The sequence below is a fragment of the Chanos chanos genome, chromosome 3, assembly GCF_902362185.1.
Source record: "Chanos chanos chromosome 3, fChaCha1.1, whole genome shotgun sequence".
NCBI classification, from domain to species: domain Eukaryota; kingdom Metazoa; phylum Chordata; class Actinopteri; order Gonorynchiformes; family Chanidae; genus Chanos; species Chanos chanos.
The window spans coordinates 4,286,065-4,310,589 of NC_044497.1; the positions used below are offsets into that span (position 1 = coordinate 4,286,065).

Consider the following 24,525-nt stretch of genomic DNA (forward strand, 5'->3'; position numbering starts at 1 on the left):
TGAAATAGAAGCATCAGTGTGAGAATTCTAGAACTGAGAGGTCATCAGTAAAGTAAGGTGTGCACACACACACTGAACAGTGAATTTGTCTCTGCATTTAACGGGGTTGGACCTAACAGATGCAGGAGCAGTGGGTAGCATTCCTCTGAGCCCGGGAAGCATTAGGGTTAAGTGCCTTGCTGTGGATGTTGGGCCTGGGAATTGAACCGGCAACCCTCCGATCACAAGCCCGGTTCTCTAACCTTTAGACCACAGCTGCTCATCTCCAAAGCACTGCGATACCGAGCCAATGCGTGGAGCGGACGGAGCAAGCCCCTGTGCTGACTCCCTGTCCTAAAAATGCGCTTAATATGGCGTTCTCGGATAGAGGACGTATCAGATATTAAACTGATAAGAACAGATACTACACAGAAACTTTAGTCTCTGTTTCCATCCGAAGCAAAGGAGTTCAGCTCCTGTAGGTGAAAGTGTACAGGATACTGTGATAATGGGATTGTCGGACAGAGAGAGATGACCCAGCTGCACAGCCATTCCAGTCATTACCATCAAGTCCAGATGGCAAAATCCCAAACAGTGTTTACTGAAAGTTTGAATATTCCAAAAACAAACACCCTTTGAAAAGAGTAAAACAATAGCGAAAAAAAAGGGCCGCAGAAACTAGGCAGAATGAGAAACAAATTGTCTGATCAAGTAACTCCAAAAACGATCAAAGACACTTCTATACGCTAAGAAAACAAGGAACAGGTGAAACTACTAATCACAGCGATCGAGAACTGCTCTCTGGCTCCCTCTGTTGGCTGAACTGAGCTGTGCTAGGATACATGTGGACATGTCAAACGAAACAAAGTTGTCAGCAATAACCGAATGGCAACAGACAAAGCAGTTTCGGTCCCTCCTGTAATATAGGCTATATGACACTCCCTTACACTGTCATCCTGCCGTTGGTATAATTAAGATCAAATCAGTACACCTGTCTTCAGTTCTACCTTTCTTTCCTTTGTGGCCTTGCCCTCTTCAGACAAGTGTTATTATTGGGGGACTCTGAAAGGGGTTCGCGTGTCCTTTCTTTTGACCTTGATTTAACACCCCCAGTCCAGCTGGACGGTTTAGATGCACGTAATTAAAGAGGGACATGTTAGAGTATTTGGATGATCCGCAAGTCATTTACATTCTTAAAACAAATGTAACGTGGACTGTCTGATCAAAAGATTCACACAATGTCGATCTCTTAAATTACAGAAAGGGCGTACGGTGAGATAAAGAGGCGAGATCTCCAAAGTGCTGAGGTAATTTGTAATGTTTTGTTGGAGACTGCACAACAGTTAAACTTAAACGTATTTCAAGTGTCCGATTGCTGTCGGCTGTCTGCAAACCATTTTTTGGGGGGTGGGGGGTAGGGTAAATGGGAGAATATTGTGGTGCAAAAAAAGTTTAGAGGAATTATCCGAAATTCGACTTTGAATAATGAGATATGGGCTGACGTCAGATGGAAAATGCGGGCATTCATCTCCGTTTATAACCGATCCGTCTCGTTTAAACATGAAAATCCCTTCCAGTAACCACAAATATGTGATGTGTGTTTATCAGGGATTTAACGTAACGTTACATTATCCACTGCACTCCGTGTTGAAAACCCTAAGCATCAAACTCTGGTCTGTGCCTCATCAAGACGGTGAGGTTACACCCTTTGATCTGTGTGATCTATTATTAATTCTTAAGTCGTCCTCCCAGCAGAAGTTTTCCAGATGTCGCTAGCATATCGTTATTACTATCTTGGCTGGAATATTAGACTTAAAATCCAGACATTTTGCGGATGCCGTAATCGATTCATCCTATTAAGCCGCACTTAAAGTCTTTATTGATCTCTGAGCTCTGCCTCTGCGTCTGTAATGGCTGCTGAGGTATTATAACCTGGAAAGTTATTCTGAACCAAAAACAACACAGTCAGGTCTACCTGTCTGCTTTTCTCTTTCTCTACGCTCTTTTTCCCGGCCTTGTAAAAGGGCGTGTGCTGTCCACTTTCTGTTCACAATCGTCATCTCCTGAAGTGGCGTGTTAGAAGAATAATAATCATAATTTTGGTGTATGTGCTATCAATAGTTAGAGTCGGGGAAGCGTAGTCTAGTCCGCAAAGTGCATCTTCGTTACGTTCTCTAACATGACAAAATTCTACCGCTTTTAAAATTCACTGTAATTCAGGTAAAGCTGAAAAATGTCTTCTGAGGGAATTAATAAGGAATGGAAGAAACTCTCATTGTGTAGATGGGAATATTAAGCGTTGTGTGTTTAATCCACGAAGTGCGCTCATACACTTGACAGTTGAACTCGCAGTTCTACAGAGACAACCGCACGATGGCGCCAGAACATAACAAATCCTCTCATTTGCCTCTGGTGCATCCAGTTGCTTCCGTGAAAACGCTCCAGTCAGTCAAGTCAAGAACTTCCCATATCTGATGAAACAAGTTGCCACAGAGGTTCACTCGCCGAAATCCGTATTTTGCATATTTGAATTCAGCACTAGTTTAACTTTGATGTGTCAGCTGAATTCGTGCTCACTCACATACTGAATCTGGTTTTCGCTTGTGGCATGACTAAATGAATGTCATAAAACACATCGGTATTAAATGTAAAGGCTTAATTTTAACGTCAGATTTTAATAGGACTGTTTTTTTTTTAGTACTATTATTTTCATTTAGAGTCTTGGACTCCTGCCGAATTCTACCATTCCTAATCTGGAATTTTTTCATAAAAATGTAAGATTTTTTGTCAATAGGTGGCAGCAGAACACATGGCATGCTCCGTAAAAGCTACTTGAACCGGAGGCAATAGAGTTTTTATTGATTAGGCCACATAACTGAATGTATCTCTCTTGTCAGATTCCCAGTGGCCGCGTTTGATAGATTTATTTGTTTGTTTGTTTGTTTGTCGTTATGAGCTGTTCAATTTAAAGCGATCTACAACTGGCAGAAAATTCAAATTCGTAAGCTTTACGCTTACGAGGCAATTATTTGGGCTACAAGAAAAGATACCCCGGACTACATGCAAAGGTTGTGTGTCATGAGATTTTAGTGTCTCGGAACAGGGCTATTTGTTCAGTGTTTGTGTAGGCCTATGATTTTTTTTATCTAGCAGTCATTCAGTCAAGGAAACCGTGCTTAATTTGACTTTGATAACAAATAATAGCGTTTTCAATTACTTGGGAGAACAGATATATCTGTCAACGCTGGGACTTCACGTGTCCAGACGACTACAATAACACTAACAACAACAGAAATAATAATAATAATACAAATAATAATAACAACAATATAATAATAATAATAATAATAATAATAATAATAATAATAAAAGCTTTCTTTAACCCAATTTGCTTGCGTAGAGCACAACGTGGTACCATCTGTTGAAATAATCTCTGCGGCTGTTGCCAAATATTGGGCTTTTTGCCAAACATTATTCCTATACAGGCTTAATCGGCATTAAGCCTGGGGTACTGCTCTCGAGGAAATAGTTAAAACTTGGTTTCACATAATTTCGGATGGCATCATAAATTCCCTGTTTAAATACAGGTGTAAGTTTAATGTTGTGAATTATTCCTTGTTTAATACGGATGACTTGTTCGGTCTGAGTGATTATGGTGTGAGGGCTAAACATCGCTCATCCCACAGTCGTTATAAAGGCGGTGTATTGCATATTGTCACCCAGCAAATGTACCCGGTTCCATATGAATTTGCCACCGTATCAGACAAACGATGAACATTTATCTGAATCACCTCTGTTTAGTCTCTATGGTGTCTTTAGTCTTTGGTTTCGTGAGTTACTTATATTCAGTACACGGTCTCTCTTGAACGCACGTGTTTAAAAACATTTTAAAAATCACTCCACTTTTCATCGTGTAGTAGTTTCGGTTTTGGGTCCAATCTCTATCTGCCCTATACTGTCGAAAGTATTCCCTCCGTTAATCCGGTATGAAGTTTTCATCGCGTGAAGTTTTTAGTGTGTCTCGTGCTAAACAAACTGTACCGTCACATGAGAGCCGGTGACTTTACAGTGTTTGCGCTTAAGGGACAGTATCGGTATGTCAGTTCTCAAAACAAAGGACCTTTCGACCAAAGAACCAATTCTCACCCCAGGACGTGTGTTGCATTTTTTAAAATTTATTTATTTACTTACTTTTTTTTTTTTTTTACCGTGCTTCGAAGATCGGGCTCCATTCAAACATGCCTTGAGGCGGTTTAAACACGCATACGTTAAAATAAATAGACAATAAATAATTGATTACCCAAATGCACTTGCAAACCTTGTGCTGGATTCGGAACCGTTGGATGGTGATGAAGAAAAAGAATTTTAGTTTCTGTATTTTGTCCGTGTTTGTAATTTTATGTTGTACTTATTTGCAAAGGCGCAAAACACTTCGAGGGTTACGCCTAAATTGATTACAATAAATAAATAAAACATACATAATTTGAAATTAATACATAAATACATAAATGAAAATGCGTTTTAAGTTCCAACTGATTTTTGATCATCATTCAAATGTTTCCTCCAAACATTACTCTAGTGGTTAAATAATATCACATTAGGCTATATGTTGACTGCTTGTATACAAGACTTTTGTCCCCATAAAATCCTACCCATTTTGTCAGTCATAAAATTGATTGTTTAGGATACTGTTCATTTTCCACTGTAGCGTCGTTGTGCTGCGTTAGAGTCCTGGGATTCACTTTTGACAGAAAGTGAACAATATTCCATTCGACAAAAGCCTCTGCGCGAGGCCGCAAGATGAACGAAGAGCAGAGCTTTGCTCTCTCTCTCTCTTTTTTTCCCCCCTTCAGTTGTAGATTTCTCATACACACCTGGCGCAGTGCGCATGCGCCACCAGGTGGTACTCTGTTTTTATGGCCAGGTGAGTTGATCTTGTTCAGGTAAAAGTAGAAATTGGCTTAAGGACACAAGACCCAATGAGATACTTCTGTGTGTGATCTACCATATCCACAGAGACGACAAAAGAATGTCACTTATTGGGAAAATGGACTGGCAGGTACGTGCTCTTTCAACTTGACATCAAAGGGTTATGATTATCTAATTTTTACTTTTGCACAAGGTGTAATCAATGCGTTAAGTGAACGGCCGTTTGAACACAAAGTTGCCCGTTGAGGCATGGGAACACATCGTTCTCTATCTCTGATCGAAGCCAGTCAGATACGTAAAAAATCTCCAGCTATTTCTTTCTACTCCTGCAACAGTTGGATGAAAGTTTTAGAACGAACTTTTCTCAGTGAACCGTAGCTCCTCGGGTTATTCAGGTGTCAAAACAAAACCAGCTACAGCCTGCCAATAAACATGTATTAGTTTATTTGTATGCATGTAGGTTTCTTGGGAATAGAATATATAGGATACTCTTCTAAAATCCGAATAAAAACGTGTTTTTGCAAAACCCGTGTTTGCATTAAATAGGATCATGTTTAGGAAAACTTTTGTGCACTTTCTGAGTAGGCTATATCGCGTGCTATTGTCCTAATGTGCTCCACTGCAAATTCAGACATGGAATACTTCGGTTTGGAAAACATTTCTGTTGTCGTATGCTGCATATTTTCAGTATGAACCAACATAGTCATTAAAAACCTAATTAATATAGTCACTGAAAACGTAAATAAACCTAAACCTAAATCAAAAGATAGGTTTGTCCGCGGTTTCAATTCATAAAATTGATCACCAACGTAACGTCTGTAAACACATCCATTTCAAAACTGTGATAAGTAATGTATAATCAGAATAATAAAATTCAAGAAAAGGAAAAAGCCCATTGTCAGTAGTGCAGGTTACCGCGTTTAAAACACTTTAATGTGGTAACCGTAGGTTAAGGCATTCAAAAAAAAATTGTGGGAATATACTGAGTGAAGTTGCGGGGATATATTTTTCCCTCCAGTATAAACGTCGCATGATTTGATGCAGTGATTCGACCACAGCTGAAAGTCTCCACTGGTACTTTATAAACGTGGATGAGCACATTGCGATCTCCTGTGGAGAAGATCAGGGTTTCTGAAAGGCGAGTGAGAACAGGTAGGCTGATCTGATCTAAGTGAAATTCTAGTTTCACTAAAGTATACCCCCACTAAATAACAACAAAGCAAACGCGACGCATACAGACCCACACGCCCATTTGACTTCCAATGCTCTTTTTCTTGAGGTTGATTGTCATTTTGAGCCAGTTTGTTTCGCCCTCTCATTAATGACAACTGGTTTTAGGGCTAACCCCACCAGAAATGGTAATGTCGGTGAGAGAAGGCCAACGCCTAAAACCTGACGACCTGTTTCTTGACCTGCAACCCGGGGTGCTCAAGTCGCCGTCGTCCTAAGCAAACGCTCACCAGTCCAGTCGCTCATTCAAATTTAATAGCCTATGTTGTTGTGTTAATTATTTACATTTCTGAAATTGCGGTCTTACATGCTATCAATAGACGAGTATACCTAAAGTGGAATAGACCTTTTTTGCATAACAGTGAGGCGACGGTCTCAGAGTCACGGATCTCCATAGGACTAAAACAACAGTCTTCTAAAATCAGACAGACCAACGGTGTTTAGGGCGACATGGAGACACATAGCATTTGCATTAAATGACACTCTCTTCTGGGTACCTTACGGCCTGTATCTTAATTTTTAAACGATCAAAAAGGAGGAGTGATGTATGTTGCCAAAATAAAATTCAAACTTTTCTGATGCCCACCAAAAGATTTTAAAAATGTCACTGTAAGTCACAGATGCACATTAAAAAGTTGCATCAAGCTTCCTCAAACTAAATACATATTTTTTTTTCATTTGCAGACTGGCCACATGGTATAAATTATTTAAAAAGAAAAAAAACTAAATGAGCTTGGGTTGAGAAGCGTGTTCTCTTTGCTCTGTGAGAATCTCGTTCTTTTTCGCTGTATACTTCCATACGTGAGTAAAGCAGGTGAAAATCTTTCACCTCTCGCCTTCTCTCTCTCTTTTTTTTTTTTAAAACCTGTGTTTATCCATTGGCGTTGGGCAGAAAGGAATGAAAGCGGCTGTTGATATGCTAATGAGGGAATGCTAGTATGTTATTACAGTTAGTGCGCGAGGCTCTTACTTCCACCATTAGAGGGAGATCTGAGAGCGCGGACAGCCCAACTCGCCCCAAATCCTGTCAGCTCGAGCTCTGTTCACTGTGTAAAACAAGAGGAAGCTCACAACAGTCAGCCCACAACCCATGAAAATGCTTTGGAAATTAACTGACAATATTAAATATGAAGATTGCGAGGTAAGACGATTAAACCTTGCTTTTGTATTTTATACATAAACATAACGACATTCTACACCGTGTCAGCATTTTAATGCGACTGCTTAATCTTTTTTATTTTCTGTCTTCTTTATCAAGAACTATTCGTCAAATATAGTTATCTGTGCATTATGATAACAATAAAAAATACTGAGGTTCTTGTTATGAGGGAGTTTCTTGCATGATCTGTGTAATAATATGATGCTTTACCAAAATAAACAATTTAAAAAGTTTTTTGTTGTCGAAAATATTCAGAAGTAAATATAACTGTGAATGCATTTAATGATAATAACCAGGTTATTATTATTATTACTGTTAATAATAATAATAATAATAATAATAATAATAATATTCTGTCTGTGTAGAAAGTGTTTTGTGTCTGGTTAAATAACCACAAAGAATTGTGATCAGAATAAATGTCCCATTAAAAAATGAATTGTTTAAAAAAACCCAAAAAAAACCCATAAAATGTAATAATCATAAAAGTGAGAACGTACAATAAGCCAGAACGCACTGTAGGACGTGGGCTGTTCAAAAATATTTGAAATAGCCGAAAATTTTTCGATCACTGTCAAAGTATTTTATTTGAGAAAGTGACAACGTATGTGTAACTTGTAAAATTGAAAGGGGTAAAAATCTCCGCGTCTTTTGAGCCCTTAAATTATGTTTGCATTGTGCGCGTTGACTGATTGTTATTATAGCACGGGCAGAAAGTTTTGGCAGTAATTTTTGGGAGTTGTTTTCGGAGTGGTGCAGCCAGTAGAACGTGTTTTCGCCCGCTTCTGGAAGACAGACACGCCATGAAAAAGGGAAGGAACCCCGGGCTTCTTGCTCCGTGTATTTGAGCTTCGGCGATTTATTTCCTCATTTCTTTGTGAATAGTCGAATGTTTATCGAAATATTGTTTGTAAGTTCTGTGTCATAATGAGAGTCTTGTTTCGCCGCTGCGAATCTAGAAACTGTTCGCGTGCAAATAGGTTAATCGGAGCGGGGAGTGGACTTTCCTCTTCGGCGAGTGTCTAGCGTGTGTATACGGAGAGAGTCTGGCTTCGAATGAAAACTTTAGTATATATTTTTCCTCGAACGCAAGTTAATGTTGGTCGGCGTAGTCTGAAGTCGTGTGTCGGTGGGTACACTGTTGGAAAGACTCGGGAGGGCCATGGAAAGCGAAACGGCAAAAACTGAAGTGGAAAACAGTGGGACAGAGGGCGTAGACAGCCGACCTGAGAACAGTGAAAACATGCCAGCCGAGATGCCCTCAGCGTTTGCTGGATTTTCACAGGAATCAGAGGTGCACATTCTTTCTTTCCTTGGCTCTTCCTCTTACCGTCCTCCCTTCATTCTGTCTGTCTTTCACTTTTGCTTGCCCTAGAACCTTTAAAATCTCTCCCCCCCTCTCTGATTCGTCAGACGCAATAGAATGTCCCTCTTTTTGTCTCCCTCTCTCTCTCTCTCCCCCCTCACTCGCTCTCTCTTACACTCCCCATCGCTGATTAGATATACTGATTCTACAGTCAATGGACGTCATTTAGTGCAGAGTCTGCCTTGAGTTGCTTCCTCGCTTCACGCTCGATTTCCGACCATTCTTCCCTTATTAAGTATTCGTGTAATATTAATAGTCATGAATATCTGCTATTAGGAGACCAAGGGAAGAAGCAGCTCTTTGCTAATATGCGTTCAAGCGAGGGAACAGCTCACTGACAGAGCGAGGAGACGGAAAAAGGGATATAAGAAACTTTAAACAATAATCCGCCCATCAAAACACTGCATTTTTATCAGCAAATGAAGAACAACAGGAATTTATCCAAATTCTGATGGATTATTGTGCTTCTGTTGCGCATATTTGAACGTTGGAGTCCGTGACCTCGCTGTAGTGTCAGTGTTGGGTTTATTTCACTTGCCCGTTTATTTTCGTTGTTTTGTCAGCGTCTTTTCTTCTGAGATTCTTGCGTTTTGAATCACTCGGAAATCTTCGCAGATGTTAGTGCACAGTTTTTCCGCGATGGTGAGTGGCAATCGTGGGTAAAGGTTTGAAGACTTCGCTCAACAATTAGACACCGATTGTTGGCTTTTTTTTATCCTCTCGCTTTGCTCTTTGCCATCATGCAAGCAGTACTTGGTAGCATCAAATGCTATTACAAAGACTTTTTATTTGATGTGAGCTCTTGATATTTTTTCCTTGTCTTTCAGTTTGAAAAATAACGAAATGAAGGAACAAAGTGTTCCGAATAAAATTTTCTGTAAAGTGTTAAAATATTTTGGTCTAAAGATATACCTATTCTGTATTTTAAGACTATATTATTATTATTATGATTATTATTATTGTTATTATTATTACTTCTATGTTCGAGAGTAACAATATAAAACGGCATGTTCTGTCGTGCGCAGCGTTGATTTTTAACGCCACAGTAATTGTCTGCAGCAGGAGTGCGTTTTTGCAAAGCGCACAGTCATATCTCTGTTTAGTTTGCACCAACGGACCCCACTTTGAAAACCCCGTGTAAAATCGAAGCTACTAAGAATTCATAATTACGGCTTCTTTTCTCTTCCAGGATCGTCACGACGGTACCAGCAATGGGACAGCCAGGCTACCTCAACTGGGGAGCGTGGGCCAGTCTCCGTACACGAGTGCCCCTCCGCTCTCGCACACTCCTAACTCAGACTTCCAGCCGCCATACTTTCCGCCACCCTACCAACCCATCTATCCGCAGTCTCAGGATCCTTACTCGCACGTGAACGATCCCTACTCCATCAACTCTCTGCACGCTCAGCCGCAGCCGCAGCACCCGGGCTGGCCGGGACAGAGGCAGAGTCAGGAGAGCAGTTTGCTGCACCAGCACCGCGGCTTACCCCACCAGCTGTGCAGAGAGTACCGACGAGAAGTGCTGCTCCCGTCGGGGCACGGAATCGAAACGGGACTCACAGATTCTATCCCTATCCATGGAATACCTCATTCTTTAGAAGATGTTCAGGTAAGGCGAAACGTGCCATTTCAAATGTTGGGTTGGGGCTATTGTTACAAATTCTCACTGTTAACTGTGGTGGATTTTATTGATATCACCCTGATTATACAACTGAAAATATTAGGCAATTATTATTAGCTGAGGGTATTATGTCCATATGGATACAACATTGCAGTATAAATTTAATATAAATTTTATAGCCAAATTAGTACTGCAGTAAACATCCGCACAACTGGTGTTACAACCTCATTAATAAGTGAGAAAATTACTAGTCATGCCAAGATATATCTGACTCGTTCATTACATTTTCCGCAACTGTGAGAACAAAATGCTAGATTTTATTACGAAATTGCTTAATTCATAATTTAAAGATTTGGAGATGACTAATTTTATTTTGCGAATAGCTGGATGACCGTAACTCGGTTACATGCATAATTCAGTTTGTGTGCGTTTTGTGTTGTGTGCTGGTTAAAAAAGAAACACAGAGAAGCCACAGAAGGTGTAAGTACTCGGTATTCGCGTTGGAAATATTGCGAAAGAAAAGTTTCACCCTCTGTAATTATTAAGGTATTATTGTGTCGATCGTCTCGTGAAACATGAAACGGTCAGTGCACTGCGTTTGTTGATTAATTTTGCCTGTCATTTTGGACTCGATTTCTGGTTCCCTCTATCACCATTAATTTAATTGTAGCCTGCTCATGTAGAAGGATCACGCGAATCCTCACCGAGTGAGCAATAATGAGGCAAAGCGGTCCATTTCATTCGGGACCATTTTACACAGGGCAAAAAAAAACCCAAAAAAAAAAACCATTTTAAATATGGTGAGATTTACATTCGATTAGAAAAACACGCATGTAGATTTGAAAAAAAAAAAAAACGTAATAATTGGAATAGCAAAATACCGCGAGTCTTCCTGGATTGTGTTTATTACGATGATTACTTTTTTTTCTTTTTTCTTTTAAACTATGGTTTTAGTTTATGACTATTTTTATTGGGTTTCAATCTGAGAATGAAACCAGGTCACATGTAAAGGCCGATTCAGCCTCTCCTGTCTGTGTGAGTTTTTAGACTGCGAAATGCGTATCGACCGTTAATTCTCATAAGAGTGCGGCTCGACATAAGACCGAAATTTGCCTTCATTTACTTAAAAGTCATATTTCTGATTTAAAAATATATTTGCAAAAGCGATCCATGTAGCCTAACTTCAAACATATTTTACGTGTTCATTAATACCTGCTTTGCTTTTACGCTACAGCATGTTGAAGATCAAGGCATTCACATCCCAGACCAGACTGTGATCAAGAAAGGTAAGACATTTCCCTCCAAATGCAGCATTTGCCCCAAAATAGTTCACATCGCTGATGGAGATTATCCGAGGCCGTAGCGGCAAGGACTTGGTTAATTTGTAGGCCTTTGGTTTGGTCGCTGTTAGAGCGCCATCAATTTAAACAGGCTTTTCGCAGCGTTAAGATGCTCCCTGTATGTATCACGGTTCGTTAATGCGATAGTATTTATTTAATCTCGGCCTGTTCTTCACGCTCCAGGACTAAATTTAAAATGCCAACACTTTAAGTGTTGACTGTGTATTACACACGGGCTGATGCAAATATCATTCGAGCCTTTCCCCGCAACGATAAAAAGCTTGTCTTAGCTAAATTTCTTCCCGGATGTGATGAACATTCTAAGCCGTTTTTAACAGCGAAAGCTGCCCTGTTTCGGCTCGACTGCATTTTGTTGAAAGAGTGTGCTTTCAGAGGTATATTACAGAAAAGACGGTGCTGGAATTCAATTGTTACTTCATTTTGAAGTGCTTTGTGGCTGTGCTTTAACGCTGCCTCTCTTACCACGAGAAATCTTTGTCAGGTTAAATTAGAATGCGCTCGGGATACATCACGAGAGATGCACTTTTCATATCCGCGTGATAATTGACTCTTATATTAGTAATCTCAAGAGTTCGTTTAAGTGCCATTGTTTCTATTACCCACCCATGAGCTATTAATGTCACAAGTGATCTATCCGAAAGAGCATGTCCCTTTGTCTCCGGTTACCGCATAGAGAACGGTAACCCCTGCAAGGAAATAACACGCGCTGAGCTACGATTTGGGCCGGTAAATGTGTGTGTGTGTGTGTGTGTGTGTGTATATGTGTGTGTGCGCGCGTGCGTGTGTGTTTGTGTGCGTGTGTGTGTGTGTGTTCAATAGCGATAAGTGAATCATTGCGTGCACTCTACTGCGTGCACAATATTTGCTGTGAGTCAAAACAACATTTTTCCACGAGAAATTTGGCCCATGCAATAATAGAAACCTTTGCTCTCACTCATTAAACTGACTGCTGACAATTACCATGACATTATTATTATTATTATTATTGTTGTTGTTGTTGTTGTTATTATCAGTGGTAATAGTGGTATTAGTATTAGTATTATTGAGTTGAAAAGTTATCAGTGTTTTCCAGTCTATGTTTTATGAAGTCCCGACAAATTGTGCATGGGCCCCACATATTGTTTACAGATGCTTTGTATGTCTCACTCAGCCCCCCCGCCCCGACCCCCCTTTGGCGGGTTTTGCATTTAATGTCAAACTCGAGGCAATCCTGGTCACATTTCGCTGTCATATTCCCTGAGACTGGTCTGGAGTCACGATTGTGATAATATTAAATATTTTGATGGCTAGGCCCACTTCATTACCCGAGGCATATTCGAGCAGTTACATTCATGAGCTGAATGAAAAAGCACGGCTATCGAATCTATTTTTCTTTTACTCGACGTTTTCTCTCCCGATAAGAGCATATTGGCTTTGATTCCACACGGCCTTACAACTAGACGATACACATAAGCGGGAACCTAGTCTCTCTCACTGACAGTCTACTGAAAAGCAATTCATCTTTTTGTCGTTTGCCTTGGGTATGGAGTGAAGGTCTCTAATCACATTCGGTTTCTTTCAGGTCCCGTGTCTTTATCCAAGAACAACAACAATGTATCGGCCATACCTCTAAATAAAGACGGTCTTTTTGGCGGTGTGGTGAACCCCAATGAGGTCTTCTGTTCTGTTCCGGGTCGCCTGTCTCTTCTCAGCTCAACATCAAAGTACAAGGTCACGGTGGCGGAAGTGCAGAGACGCCTCTCGCCGCCCGAGTGCCTGAACGCATCGCTGCTTGGCGGGGTGTTGAGGAGGTGAGCTGGACCTCAATGGATTTTTTTTCGCCCCTTTTGAATGCCAACAGTAATTACATCATACCAACCAATGTTCTGCTATCCAAACATCCAAAATGGCAGCCTATTTAATCTCACGCGCACTCGGTTTGCATCGTGCGGTAATATTCTGCATTAATTTAGCATTTGTGCCCCACATTAAACATTTTTATGTAGTCGTCGTAGCATACAAAATTAAGAGGACACAATCGCTGAACACGTTTTGTGTGATTTCGTCTGATATTACTGATGTTCATTGACCTAGGCCTTTCGTCTTATTTCTGAAATAGCCAGTTACGTGATGCTCTAAATTAACATTTCAAGCCAAAATAAATCAGTCGATAAATAAATAAAAAGATGTTGTAAAAAATCTGTTTCGAATTTTCAATAGAATGTTTGGAAGCTACAAAATAGGCTTCACTCAGAGATAGGCCACGGAATGACAGAAAAACGCCATTACTGTGGTCAGCACTGATAAATGTGTTTGCTCTCTAATCAGTTTATAAAGCTTTTGCCTTAAATTGACAGTCTGTCCCTTTTTTCCCTTTTCCTGTCAAACGTCACTGTGTCTATTTATCAGCTTCAAAATACACCCATTTCCAAGGGGACAGAGGTAGCCAACAACGTATATTTTTATCGTCTTTTGTTCCACAGGGCCAAGTCCAAGAACGGAGGAAGGTCCTTAAGGGAGAAATTGGATAAAATCGGATTAAATCTACCGGCAGGCAGACGCAAAGCGGCAAACGTTACGCTGCTGACGTCACTGGTGGAAGGTAAGTTACATTATAAATATATGGTTTCCGGTGTGTGCCAAGGCAGGTGCTTAAAGCGGTCTACATCAGGGCACAATCCAAATCAGCATAGGCAATCATCCATGTAATTTGGATTGAGTTTGTCCTGCGAGCAGCAATGCATGAAGGATATGTATGTTTTCAAAGAAATGGATGGTGACAATAAACGAGAGGGCTTTGGGCGATTGCAAAGCCATCTCTTTCTACCTGTTAGTTGTTCCGCAGAGTTGAAAATGTAGGCCTGTTTGCAGATTACGCAGAGTGGACCGGCTGTCCTACTTTGTGCCAGACTCGTTCTGTTTGTTGTTTATTGCGTGTTATGAGCTAAAACTTATTTATTCTCTGAAGGGGACTTGGTGTCCGATCAGCGCTGTCACAGCTGGCGTGACTCAGAGATTCCTTTAGATAAGTCCTTCACACAACGACGCATTTATTATTATTATTATCATTATTATTATTATTATTACCGTTGTTGTTGTTGATGTTTTGATGGTGGCGGTGATTGTTGTATTTGCTGTAATTGTAGTTGTGATTGTGTATGTGTGGGAGTTTCTATCTTAAAGTGTGATGGAGTAGCCTAAAAGTGACCTGCAGGTTGTAGGCCTATTATGGCAAATAAATGAGTTCATTATGCTTCTCATGCTAGGATGCCATTGCTGTTGAATAAATCCATTTTGCTTGCAAAGTTGGAGCTGATTATTCAGTGCGGTGGTATTTGGTGAGCCGTGGGTTTTAAAGGTGAAAGCTTGGAACGGTTCATTGGTTCTTGTTAATCATTGCCGCCGAAGACCGAATGCAATATTCATTGTGCTTCATTGAAATTTGGTGCTTTATGGTAATGAGGCTTACGAGACGTATGATCTCTTCCAGATAAAGCTGAGGGGGGTTGGGAATGCGCAGCCAGTCAGTTATTTAGTGGAGGGACAGCGCTGTTTCTCAAGTACTGTTATTGTTTATGATCCGCTCGGTTTTATGGAAACGAGTTTACTGGACTTGAGCTTTGATGCTAATTGGCGCATGCGTTCTTCCGGAGTCGAAGCTTATGACAGGAAGCCCCGCAGTGAAAACCCAACTGTTTCAGGAAATTAAAACCAAAGACTTGAAAAAATCAACAAAACAGAGAGACCTCAATGGAATGACCCTGTAATTCTCATGGCTAAAGTATGGAAGATCGCGGTTTACTTCTATCCGTTTGAAATTGCTTTTGCTATGTTGAACTGTCCTCTGGCCGTCCAATAATGTGGAGGGATTGCGAATCAATGACATGCTGTCTGGATGACGCCCATAATCACATGTTATTTGCAGTTATTGCTTCTCTGATATTTTCTCTTCTTCTCGTGGGCCGAGGGATGGATTTCGTCATACGCATTGATAAATGTTTTTTTTTTTCCACTGGAAAAATTAAAGTATGAAAAGTAAAGGATCTTTGACTGTTAGGAAAGCCTAGAGTAAAAGCAGTGCCTCTCTTTGTCAAGTGCGTTAATTAGATGAGCAATGTATAAAGTAGATGTGTTAATTGGTCTATCTTTGATGTCAGTAATTTGAAGTAATATACTACACACTCAACACAATTTTTTCTTTCTTAGGCGAAGCCGTGCACCTTGCCAGAGATTTCGGTTATGTATGTGAGACTGAGTTTCCAGCCAAGGCAGTAGCTGAGTATGTAAACCGTCAGCATTCCGACCCAAATGAACAAGTCCAAAGAAAAAACATGTTATTGGCAACGAAGTAAGTGCAATTCTAACATTTCCAAATATCAAGAAAGTACATTCGAGTTGCTGATATGTTTATAACCACACATTGTCCTCCACCATAAACACATGTTGACAATCGTGGCAAGCTGAAATATATTTCAATGCTATTTTTCAACAAAAGAAAAAAAATAGATATTATCCCCTTTCATGCAGTCTGCTTTTCCGGGACGTTCATTTCATAGACTTATATTATTAAATAAACGACTACAGGCAATTGCCGTTCTTAGCAGGCCCGTGACTCTGGCAAATAAGTGCTAAAAAGATACTCATGAAAAATAGCCAATCAAAATGCACTCTGCTGTCGGTAAAGTCAGCCGCTGGTTTTCATGTCAGCGTATGAAAATATATGTATTTTCATCAAACGTAGCTGTAATAAGGAAATATTTATACTCCATTCGATCTCACAATTACTGACAGTGTCTATGAAGGTTGGATTCAAAAAATGAAAATAATAATAAAATGAAATAAAATTTAAAATAAAAAGAAATCCGCCGCCAGGCTTATTGATAGGCCTAAAATCCACAGACGTCTATGACTGACGTATTTGTGACGTGCACTTGATTTCCATTCAGCTTGAACTTTGATGTTTAACTGAGCTGAACGACAGTGTAATCAGCTTGTCAGAAACAGAACACGTCTAGCGGACGGGGGCATGGCACAAATAAAGAACACAAAACAACATCAGTGTGTTACCCATGCATTATTCCTGAAACATTCAGACACCGTCAGAATCAGATACACTGACACTTAAATGCTGTGCTTCTAACCCAGTGGCGTTAAGGCCGACACCTCACACACTGCATTGTTTCCTCTTTTAGACAAATCTGCAAAGAATTCACGGACCTGCTCTCACAGGACCGCTCGCCCTTGGGGAATTCGCGTCCGCAGCCCATACTTGAACCGGGGATTCAGAGCTGTTTGACCCACTTCAGTCTCATATCACACGGATTCGGGACGCCAGCCGTGTGCGCGGCCATCACCGCTTTGCAGAACTATCTGACCGAGGCTATAAAAGCCATGGACAAAATGTACCTAAACAGCAACCCCAACAGTCACTCTGAATCTGGCTCTAAAGGCGGAGACAAAGACGAGAAGCACAGGAAGTGATTCCTAATCCTCCAACCCAGATAAATATTAAAAAAAGAAAAAAAAAACCCTATTAGAAAAAAAAAATTACCATTGATCAAGACCATAAAGTTTCGTGCCATTTCCTGATCTTTCCATTTTGCAACGTGCTTGTTTTGACCACAACTCAACTTGGAATTCGCGGGAGATTAATTTCCTCTCAAAAATCAGAATAAAAGAAAACGAAGGCAATGTAAGGCGTATCGAAGCCGCTCCTGAGGGGGGGAGTGTGTGTGTGTGTGTGTGTGTGTGTGTATGTGTGTGTGTGAGTGTGCGTGTGTGTGAGTATGAGAGACAGAGAGAGAGAGAGAGAGAGAGAGAGAGACAGAAGGTCGACCACACGAGGACTTTTAATGAACTCCCTCTTTTTTATGAGCTGCAGTGGACGGAAGCCAGCGACCCTTCGATATCTCAATATACGATTGTAGCCACATGTCAAAAAGAAACTAAAAGAGGAGGATTTTTTATCAGTATTGTGAATAATAAACTTGAAAAAAAAAACATCCACTGTTCCATACCATGACGTCTTCAGTCACAGACTTCCTACTTTGAGCGACCAACTTGAACTTTTGAATTTCAACACGATTCGCGGTTATATGAGGGAATCTGTGTTCATGTATGTATATATTTATTTATGTGTAATTTAATGGGAATTGTAAATATGGTGCGTCTGTTTAAACTTCTCTTTTTTTATTTATCTGGTGCCTCCTGTTTTAGTGGGTTTGAATATTCGGTTAGTTCTTCATGTGGTTTAATGGTTCTTAGAAAACAGAAGTTTGGGGTATTTTTTTTTTCTCTGGGATGTTTCAATCCAGCCCTCTTGTAGCATGTTGAGGCGACATTGAAGCAAGTGAACAAATTTAATAGAAAAAAACTTCCATTTCTCTCTATATCATTCATATTCCGTTCGGTTCTCGTGGTGAAAGAGAACTGGGTGAGAGAGACCCTGAAAAAAGAATTGTTTTGTGTTTCTAATTTCTTGTTTTTATACAAGCTTTTATGTGTTGTGCCAATCAGAATACGTTTCACCCCCTGTTCTTCCCTGGAAGCACCATAAGAGCAATAAATGGATATTGTCTTTTGAATTTTTTTTTTTTTTTTTTATGTTTCGGAAAATTCAAAACATTTGGGACCATCTGATATCTTGTATGTCCAATGTCCGAACTGGAGGCGGTTTTAGCTGTAATGTATAGACCTGTGCCCGCAATAGTCCCCAATGCCTGTCAATGTATTATAGTCCTTTGTTGCCCAGAAAAAAAAATAAATATTTGATACGCTTCATGTCGATTTTATTCATATATTTTGTTTGTATTCAGTTCTCGCAGCACGCGGGTATATTTTCGTTCCTGGCAGGTTTTTTTTTTTCTGTCTTTCTTTCTTTTATTCAGCACGGTTACAGTAATTGAGTTTAACTCTCCCTTGACGGTTGCTCCCTGCAATAAGCAGTTGAACCCATTGTTTCCCACAAGTATAATAAAAAAAACTTACTTTCAACTTCTGAGTTCAGAGTACGAGATCATTCCAACATTGCAACGAGATTTCTCACTACTCAAAAGACACAGCAAACAATATATTCTGATTCTTGTTTGAAGTCTTAGAATGCGGTTCCAGCCCGCTCTTTAAAACCAGAAGTGTAAAGGCCGCGTGGACCCAGCACAGTCCACCGCTCACGTGCTTGAGTTCCACTGTGTGTCATCCTATTTTATATGTGTTATCTCAACCAAATTATGGTTAAATCTTTGTTATTACAACGTAATGCGTACGGTGTGATTTGATAACAGTAAATCTGGAAAAAAACTAGGCCAAAGCTATTTAAACACGATCCAGTTAACACGGAAAGCAGCTTCCCACTAAAAGGAATGTAGAAAACAGACGATACTCTGTCGTATTTGGTCTGATCAAATTTGCAGATCTTACCTCAGCTCAGTCATTCGTTATTCATGCAAATGATCACGTGCGTTCACACACCTTACGCGGTGCTATTGCGTGCCCAAATGCAGGAGAACGAGACACTGCGTAGGCCATAGTCAAATCGAGTTTGGTTGTTTATTGATACCTACGCACCTCGAAATCAATCTCCATTGGAGCATTACAGGTTGTGCCATTCCAACTATGTGGCGGCCTAATTTCTGTGTGTTCGGCCACCAGCCCGGGCGGCTGCACTGGGGTTGCGTTTCCGTTGCTTTTTTTTTTTTTTTTTACACAGACTGCCGGGTGAGTTCTTTCACCGTTGTGGTCATTTGTTATCGGTATATTTTTAGCTCTAGACAGCCTGTTTAATTCGGAGGCAGTTGTTTTCAAATAAGGTGAATGAAGCCTAACTGTACACGTCCTTGGTATAATTGGCAGAGAGAGAGAGAGCTGCAGCAGGTGAAGCGAGGCATTGTCTGTCAGAGCTGTTTTTGTTGGCTGCATCGCAGATTGTGTGTGTGGGATCCTAACCTCGGGCACAATAGCTCACTCAGAAATAGGGATACCCGGTTGCTCCCTCAGTGCGATGGGGAGGGAAAAAAAAAAAAAAAAGAACATAGTCATTTTAAAGGGGGAAAACAATCGTGTTAAATAGTATTCACTGGAATTAGGGAGTCCTTCACGTGTGTGTCATTAATGTTAATGTCATTTAATAAATGCGTTAGAGGTTCATTTGAAATGTTCTGTAAGCGAAACGAACGCATTTGGAATTGCATCTATCACAATAGGGCCCAATCAAAGGCATGTACGTAATGACAAACAAAACAACGCATTCATTCGTTTCTAATGAACGTTATGTTGGAACAAAAATACCAGTTTGTTCGTTTGTTTCCGTTGATTTAATGGCTATACTTGAACCCACAATCCATTAAAAGACACAATTTTATTATTTTAACATATTTTAACAAAACAGTGGTAGTTTTACATAACAATGCCTTACAGCTAAAGTCGTATGTGAAAACGGAGGGAACTGAAATTCGAGTGCATTTCAATACCCAGCTGAATTTGGTTAATTCACTCCGCAACCTCTGGCTCGAGCTATATCAATTACACTTGATTCCATTCTAATAATTAACACGTGCGTCTTTATGTGTAGTTTTCCCAAAATCATTATCCAATTTTTTAATGATTAAATTACTCAGACTCCTCTATTTCAGAGCACGATTTCTGTCCGTTAGTGCTTGAAATTGTTAAGTCACAAAAATAAACAATATGTCTTTAAATACATGCGGAGAGAGACCGTTTGTGTGAGTGTGCCTGTGTATGTGTGAGTATGTGTGTGCGTGAGAGACATACACATACACACAGAGAGAGAGAGAGAGAGAGAGAGAGATGAGCTTTGGCAGCTGTGTACAGTTTGCATATGTGCAGTTGTGCATGTTTAATAAACTTTTCGCAGGACAAGGACACAGTTCTCTCGCTGAGCTTAACTAGCCAGAGGTGAACTAACTAAAATACCATCATTATCTTTAACCACCAGCAGGCTGACTTACCTTTAACCGCAGTCTTAATGTAATTACACTAAAACACATACATACCCGCACTTTATTTCATAATTCTCCCCAGAATAGTTTCCGCATAAACGGCACTCCACATATTGAAAAATGGTGATGGAAAACCAATTCAACAGCTTAACATCGATGAAGAAATTAATAATTTTGTGAGAAATGTGTTGGTGTCTCATCTTAAACACGGATGTGAGCAAACCGAGGAAAGAGCGTTGTGCTGAAGTGATTAGGTACATTTTCATATTGTTTTATTCAAGACAAGACACTCAACTTTTATTCTTCTAAATAAGAAATTCAGAAGTCTTCGTAATTTTGACAATTTTATTATCTGTTGTGAAACCTTGAGGCCTAATCAAAATTCTCTTCACCATGTCGTAAATGAAGGGGGGGAAAAGTTGAGGATCTCGAAGTTAAGTGATTTTTAACTTTTATTTCGGGAGTTCCTTTTCATGTTATTTCTGACATGTGCCTTTTGGATTTGAGCTGTACTTCATAAAAGTGTCACCAGGACCAAAGAAAATGTACTTTTTTTGCCGCAGAGACAATGACACATGAAATGTTTAAATTTTAGCAGTGGAATTACGAGTTTAGTTAGTTTTCAGAGAAGCGCGCAAAGTGACTAATTGCGTGCGACTCTAACATCAACCCTCATCACTGGCTTTAACCCCCACGGCCGACCCCACCCGACTGTGAGAGAAGGGCCTCCTTAACGCTAAGAGAGGTCAACGACTTCACCAAATCGCTCATGATTACTTGAGACATCAGGTAATCGATTAGAAAACATTAAGTGACTTTGAATAAACAAATGGATTTAAGTAAATGGACAACGCGATAATTTCAGTTGCAGTTATGGGTTAGGTGTAGGGTCATGAGGAAAAAAAATGTTAGGTTCTTTTTTTTTTTTTTTTTCGATTGTGTCAGGCCACACACACACACACGCACACACACACACACACACGCACACACACACACACACACACACACATGCACGTCCATTTGCGCGTGCGTCCGCGAGTGGCATTTATGAGTAAGGACAGTGCTATTGGTTGTTATTTTTTTTATCTTTCTTCCTATGTATTACTTCTACAATAGTGATCATAATTCGAGAAATGTATTGTGTAGAGCAGTATGTCGGAACGTTTTCGAGAACAGCGACAAAAATAATTGTTTGCTGTTTCATAAATGCATTGAGAGCAACAGCGTTAAAATATAATTTTAAGCATTATGTCTTGGTAACTAACTATAATTGCTTTGAACTTGTATCTATTTTTCATTTAACTATAATTTAATGTGTCATCACACGTCAGAACTATTCGTTTTGCGTTCAGACTGACCTCTTCTCCTCTGTGAGAGGTAAAAAATAAAACAAAACAACAAAAAAAACCCCACTATTTTCGTGTATGTCTGTAAGCTCTCACACTGAGACACACAAAAAAATGTTTTAATGTTTCTGCTCTCGCTTCAGATAGTTTAAATTCTAGTTTTAGCTTCTCTCTCTCTCTTTCTCTCGCTCTCTCTCTCTCTCTCTCTCTCTCGCTCTCTCTCTCTTTCTCTCTCCTCTCCCTCCCCGCATTCTCTGAAGTCAGCCGGGGGGAGTGTCGCCGCGGGCAAAACATATGCTTCTTTCCATTGAACTAATCCAAATTCAGCGTGGAGGAATAATTGCTCGAGTGGCCATGGTTTTGCCGGGCTTTGTCCCTCGCTGGCTCCCGTCCGCCTGGCACACGCCATTTCAATCAACTCCTTTTGAGGGCTGTCTCTTTTTATCAAACCTTAGACCCTGCAAATGATGTGAACATTTAACAAACGACTTCACGCCCCATAAAGAACGCCAACACGCGCACACCAAAAAAAGAAAAAAAAAGGGATCAGCGTAATTTATTCGTTTCTTTATTTGTTTACTTGTTCAGTCACAGAAGTTGTCTGTTCGCATCTTTTCTCGATTCATATCTGTGGTCATTCGGGCGTAGAACAATTCTGGAATTTACTGTCGAGCTGCAGTGTCCATAAACGACACAGTGTCACGGAGGATGCCTTTTGGGGTCGATTTAATCACGACCAGTAGTCAAATCATCACCGTGAAATTATCAGCAGCCAAATCTCGGGATATTTCACCGCGTCAGAGACGATATTTGTCAATTACTTGCACAGCAAAAAAAAAAAAAAAGAGATGTGGATTATCAACCAGTCACAACATAAGTGTTTTTAGGAAATGCAGAGAATGCAAAGCAGTATCGTTCACAATAGGAGAGCAGCGCCTCGCCTTAAGCGAAGAGGGCTCCTCATGCGCACACGCAGTTACCAAATAGGACAGTCAAATGACTACAGAACTTTGAGCCTGTTCCCATTCCCACCAAAATACAAATTTGGATAATTAATTGTGCAGAATTTGAGTACGCCCTTAAAAATTAGATCATACGTCACACTTTTTTTTTATCAGTAGTCACTGGATCAGCTCCTGTTTTCCAAAAGAAAAAAAAGGTGCTATACTTTTAAATACTCATGAATATCCTATTTCGTTTTGGAAGACATATCCAAACACTTGGTGAAGTTCTGAACGGCCAAATGATCATCAGAACTCCGGCGAACGACGGCGAACATATGACGGATGTCAATCTTAACGAATACTCCAAAGGCATGTCACAGGAGGGGTGACGAAACGCTGCGTCAAACTAATGTTGTTGCACAGTCCTTCACAAATCGAACTCAGAACTCTCAGGTCGCAGATGGGAAAGGACGTAATAAAATAAATGACACATTTAAAACGATTGATTGAGTTAGTTTGGATAAATATCAAAAATGCTTTGGGGCATATTAAGGTCAAAAGGTTGGCAAATGATTCTGATCCAAGCGTCCGAGGATAAAATAATAAGATAACGCAGAAATAATAATGTTTTAAAACACACCTTGTTTTTTAAAATGATTTTCTCTTTAATATCTCAGTATTTTGGTGAAAATACGCAAACGAACAACTGCCGTCATATGACGCTGCAGTGGATATAAAACCTTTTAAAAATTATTAATATATATTTTGATTTTGTGAGCTGACCAACCACCAAGCCAAAAGAAACAGACATTGCTTGGAGAAATTACCATTGATATTATAATGGTATATTAACAGCACTTCAGAGATATTAAATTATACATTAAATTGCATTACATTATATCAAATCATGTAATGTTTTTCTCAGATTCCAACGACACTTAGCATGCCAGATGGCAATGTTTTTTTAAGCACAGTAGTGTGGCGTACAAATGTGATGCAATTGTGAATTCCCAGCCGTTTTCCGGCAGTGAAAACTTTTTTTTATTGGTCGGTGACAATAACATACCAAGTAGACAGTATCTGATCTCAGACTTGAAGAATACTTTGGATCCAGTGCAGTCTACAGTACTGCGAAGTCAACGGAGGACAGTACTTCGCCACACGACTACTAGACCTGGAAGTGACTGATTCAATGCTGCTCAGAGAGAATGCGCAATCTGTTATTTCGAGATATCATACTAGTAACAAGCAAGCCCCTCCAGCGATGTTGCCCCAACAACAGCCTCGAAGGTCTGCATAGGGTTAACGCATGGTAATCAGCCTCAAAGCCAGTCTAAAGCTTCGCTTTCTGCAGCCCATAAAAACAAAGAGCTCTTCCAAAAATGTTATCAAAAAAAAAAGAGAGAGAGAGAGAGAGAGAGAGAGAGAGTAAACCCTCTGTTAAGGCTAATATTACTACCACTTCTGCCAATTATTATTATTATTATTATTATTAGACGATGTTATTAAATTCCAAATGAAATGTTTCAGGATATTGCTCAAATTTTTCCTTGTTTCTGCCCAGTTTCTCCGACCAACAAAAAGGAAGAAACCCTTATCAAAGTATACGTGTTTATAAGCCATAGAGTAACATACACAGATACCATGTATTGCTGTCTGG

The 24,525-nt window shown here is 40.0% G+C and overlaps 1 protein-coding gene and 1 pseudogene across 3 annotated transcripts; one reads left to right on the plus strand and one right to left on the minus strand.

The window, feature by feature from the left end:
* Window positions 1–250: 250 nt before the first annotated feature.
* LOC115808845 (uncharacterized) lies at window positions 251–427 on the minus strand (annotated as a pseudogene).
* A 4,557-nt stretch (window positions 428–4,984) lies between these two features.
* Window positions 4,985–17,102, plus strand: tfap2a (transcription factor AP-2 alpha). 3 transcript variants are annotated; one of them, XM_030769080.1, is made up of 7 exons: window positions 4,985–5,038; window positions 9,850–10,269; window positions 11,516–11,567; window positions 13,204–13,432; window positions 14,105–14,223; window positions 15,828–15,969; window positions 16,814–17,102. In XM_030769080.1, the coding sequence occupies exons 1-7, from the start codon at window positions 5,009–5,011 to the stop codon at window positions 17,100–17,102; spliced, it is 1,281 nt and encodes a 426-aa protein (XP_030624940.1). In that variant the 5' UTR covers window positions 4,985–5,008. The 3 variants fall into 3 exon arrangements, with proteins under 3 accessions (XP_030624940.1, XP_030624938.1, XP_030624937.1); XM_030769078.1 differs by lacking the exon at window positions 4,985–5,038 and adding an exon at window positions 7,202–7,279; XM_030769077.1 differs by lacking the exon at window positions 4,985–5,038 and adding an exon at window positions 9,276–9,302.
* The last annotated feature ends 7,423 nt before the right edge of the window (window positions 17,103–24,525 follow it).

What these genes read in the sequence shown, in the direction of transcription:
- tfap2a (XM_030769078.1), top strand. Translation starts at nt 7,229, where the DNA reads ATGAAAATGCTTTGGAAATTAACTGACAATATTAAATATGAAGATTGC. An exon ending in ATTCTTTAGAAGATGTTCAG is followed by an intron (nt 10,270 to 11,515) that starts GTAAGGCGAAAC and finishes TTTACGCTACAG; the next exon opens with CATGTTGAAGATCAAGGCAT. An exon ending in CTTGGCGGGGTGTTGAGGAG is followed by an intron (nt 13,433 to 14,104) that starts GTGAGCTGGACC and finishes TTTGTTCCACAG; the next exon opens with GGCCAAGTCCAAGAACGGAG.